The following is a 3,832-nucleotide window of genomic DNA, read 5'->3' as shown; positions in this document are numbered from 1 at the left end:
CACACACACACACACACACACACACACACACACACTAACGCTCATGCACTCCGCTCTCTTCCAGCTCTCCAGGGTCAGCCGGTCCCCCTGAGGTGCGTGCGCCCTTTGACCCGAGCGACTGGCGTTGCCCTGAGCGATGGACTGTGGCCGTGTCGGCGCCACCAGCGGCTCACATGTGGGGCGAGATCATGAATGACAAGCTGGTCTTCCTGGGCCTGCTGTACTTCGTCCAGGGCGTCCCGTACGGCCTCCAGTCCTCCCTGCTCCCGGTCTTCCTGCGCGGCGCCGGCCACTCCCTGACCCGCATCGGCCTCACCAAGATCCTCTACTTCCCATGGGTCCTCAAGGTGCTGTGGGCGCCGCTGGTGGACCGCGTGGGCACCAAGCGGCGCTGGCTGGTGGGCACGGTGTCCGGGCTGGCGCTGACGTGCCTCTCCAGCGCCGCGCTGGCGCCAGAGGCCCACATCTGGGGCGTGGCGGGGACCCTGCTGGTCATGAACCTCCTGGCGTCCGTCCAGGACATCGCCGTAGACGGAGCCGCCGTGGCGTTGTTGAAAGGTCGCGTGGAGCTCGGGCTCGGCAACACGGCACAGGTGATGTATTTAAGCAAGCTCACATGCACGCACACGCACATGCACTCACTGATTCACACATAAACAGAAACACACACAGACTCACACACAGACACACAAACATGAGCGTGCATGCACACACACAAACAGACTCACACACACACAGACTCACAATCATCTGGAACTAAAAAGCGCGCTCATATAAGTCCAATTCTTGCTTCATTGCACTGGCTTCCTGTACGTTTTAGGATTGATTTTAAGATTTTATTGTTTGTTTTTAAAGCTGTGAATGGACTGGCCCCAACATATATCTCAGACCTCATCCAGATGTATAGGCCGGCGCGGTCACTGAGGTCAGAGAGCCAGCTCCAGCTTGTGGTCCCAAAGACGAGACTTAAAACTCGGGGGGACAGGGCCTTTTCTGTGGCTGGACCTAGACTCTGGAACGCTCTGCCCCCCCATGTCCCAACAGCCCCAACAGTTGAGTGTTTTAAGTCTCGTCTTAAGACACATTTTTATTCTTTGGCTTTTAACTCCATGTGAGTTGTGTGGTCCTCTGATGGCTCTTACTGTTTTATTGTATTTTAGTATTTATTATTTTTATCTATTTTTTTTATCTTTTTAAACCAGATGGTCTTATTTTGTTTTTACAATGTTTTACATTAATTGTTTTGTATGTTTGAGTTTTCTGTGCAGCACTTTGGTAACTTTGTGTTTGTAAAATGTGCTTTACAAATAAAGTGGATTGGATTGGATTCAGACACACAAGCAAGCTCACATACACGCACGCGCACATGCACACACTTATTCACACAGACACACACAGACGCATACATGAGCGTGCATGCACGCACACACAGACTCACACACACACAAACGGACTCACACACACACAAACGGACTCACACACACACAAACAGACTCACACACACACGCACAGACACACACGCACAGACTCTCACACTGATTCAGACTCACAAGCAAGCTCACATACACGCTCACGTGCATGCGCACGTGAGCATGTATGCACGCACACACAGACTCACACACACAGACACACAAACAAACTCACACACAAGGCAAGGCAAGGCAGCTTTATCTGTAGAGCACATTTCAGCAACAGGGCAATTCAAAGTGCTTTACACAAAACCATTAAAACAGATAAAACACAAGTACAAACAGTTAAAAGTCATAAGCATTAAAAATCAATAAGACACATGAATAGACAGTTAAAAACAAAATAGAAACATTAGGACACATAAAACACCAGAATAAAAGTTACAGTGCAGCATAAGAAAGAAATGAGCATTAATTTAAAGAAAGGCAGCATCAAAAAGGAAGGTCTTCAGCCTTGATTTAAAAGAACTGAGACACAGACAAATAGACACAAAAACAAACACACACAAAGACACACACACACCCACCCACCCATTAAAGTGTGCAGTGTGCTGTAACGTTGTGTTCCAGGTGGTGGGCTACAAGGCGGGCTCGGTGTTTGCCGGGGGGGGGCTGCTGGCTGTGATCGACGTGGCCGGCTGGAGCTGGATGTTCATGCTGCTGACGTTCATGTACGCCGGCGTGGCGCTGTTTGTGTGGGGGGCCCCGGTTCTGGACGAGGAGACCCTGAGGGGCCCGCAGGTACAAATTTAATAATTGCTTGATGGAGCCAATCAGCACGCAGCATGCTTCGACCAGGAGTTATTATGATTCACTGGGATTGGCTGCCTGAGACAAGGAGATGTTCCATGGTACACAGAGACGGGGGAAATAAATACAAAGACTTTGACATGTCTGTTAAAGAGAGTCACATGTGCTCCTCCCCCTTCTACAATGTTATATCTTACCGTGGTGAAACCTGTGCTTTGACCCTGCAGGCGGAGGGCAGCCGGCGGGGGGGGCAGGAGGCCATGCGGCCGTGGAGGGTGTGGAGGAAGATGCTGGCTGTCCCCGGCACGCCGTGGACCGTCCTCTACGTGCTGACCTACAAACTAGGTGAGTGGGATTCTTCTTATCAGTCTACAAAGCCTCGTGGTGCATTCAAAGGTAATTGGAAAATACCCTTTTCCTATTCAGTGGTTGTTTTTGTTGTCTATCAGCACTGGTGACGGAAGTTACATTTATAATAAATCATTAGATTTTGGCCAAATGGCCTTAGCCATAACCAAGCCGTCCTTAACCCTCATGTTGTCCCCATGTTGTCCTCATGTTGTCCCCATGTTGTCCCCATGTTGTCCTCATGTTGTCTTCATGTTGTCCTCATGTTGTCCTCATGTTGTCTTCATGTTTTCCCCCTGTTTTCCCCATGTTGTCCCTATGTTTCCCTCATTTTTCCCTCATGTTGTCCTCATGTTGTCCCCATGTTGTCCCCATGTTGTCCCCATGTTGTCTTCATGTTGTCTTCATGTTGTCCCCATGTTGTCTTCATGTTGTCTTTATGTTGTCCTCATGTTGTCGCCATGTTGTCCTCATGTTGTCCCCATGTTGCCCTCATGTTGTCCTCATGTTGTCCCCATGTTGTCCCCATGTTGTCCCCATGTTGTCCCCATGTTGTCTTCATGTTGTCTTTATGTTGTCCTCATGTTGTCTCCATGTTGTCCTCATGTTGTCCCCATGTTGTCCTCATGTTGTCCCCATGTTGTCTTAATGTTGTCCTCATGTTGTGCAATACTCTGCTACTATTTATTAAGTATTACTGTTCACCAGTACAACTCCTGAATCATGTAAATACCGAACATATCCACGCTCCTGGTATTTCTTTATGGAAGAGAGGGAGCGGTGGATTTCCTCCAGAGCCTCAGCTCTCCACTAGAGGGCTCTGCTGGTCCGTCCGTGACCGCTCAATCCTTCCTGTGTGTGTTTAAAAAGTTTGGGAAGTTATTATGGTTCACTATGATTTATTGTGCGTTAGGTGCGGTGTGTGTGTGCATTTAAAAACACACACTCATTGTCTATAATGTCCCAGTTATGGAAGTATAAACCTGAGGCACTTAAACAACAACACAAAGCTAGTTTCAGTGCTTTCAAATGAATCAATGAGTGTTAGAATACACGTGTGTGTGTCTGTGTGTGTGTGTGTCTGGGCGTGTGTTTGTCTGTGTGTCTGCCTGCGTGTGTGTTTGAGTGAGTGTGTATGTGTCTGTGAGTGTGTGTGTGTTTGTGTCTGCCTGCACGCGGGTGTGTGTTTGTCTGTGTGTCGGCCTGCGTGTATGTGTCTGAGTGTGTGTGTGTGTGTGTGTGTGTGTGTGTGTGTGTGTGTGTGT

The 3,832-nt window shown here is 48.9% G+C and overlaps 1 protein-coding gene across 1 annotated transcript; it reads left to right on the top strand.

The window, feature by feature from the left end:
• Window positions 1-51: 51 nt before the first annotated feature.
• On the top strand, window positions 52-2,615 carry mfsd3 (major facilitator superfamily domain containing 3; the record flags this gene model as incomplete). The annotated part of the gene is made up of 3 exons (XM_034865524.1): window positions 52-593; window positions 2,040-2,210; window positions 2,447-2,615. Coding segments are annotated over exons 1-3 (760 nt in total), but the record flags the coding sequence as incomplete, so codon positions are not given.
• Window positions 2,616-3,832: the final 1,217 nt, after the last annotated feature.

Source organism: Etheostoma cragini, unplaced genomic scaffold, assembly GCF_013103735.1.
Source record: "Etheostoma cragini isolate CJK2018 unplaced genomic scaffold, CSU_Ecrag_1.0 ScbMSFa_1813, whole genome shotgun sequence".
Lineage (NCBI taxonomy): Eukaryota > Metazoa > Chordata > Actinopteri > Perciformes > Percidae > Etheostoma > Etheostoma cragini.
Note: the sequence above shows the minus strand (reverse complement) of the source record. Positions and strands in the feature narration are given on the sequence as shown.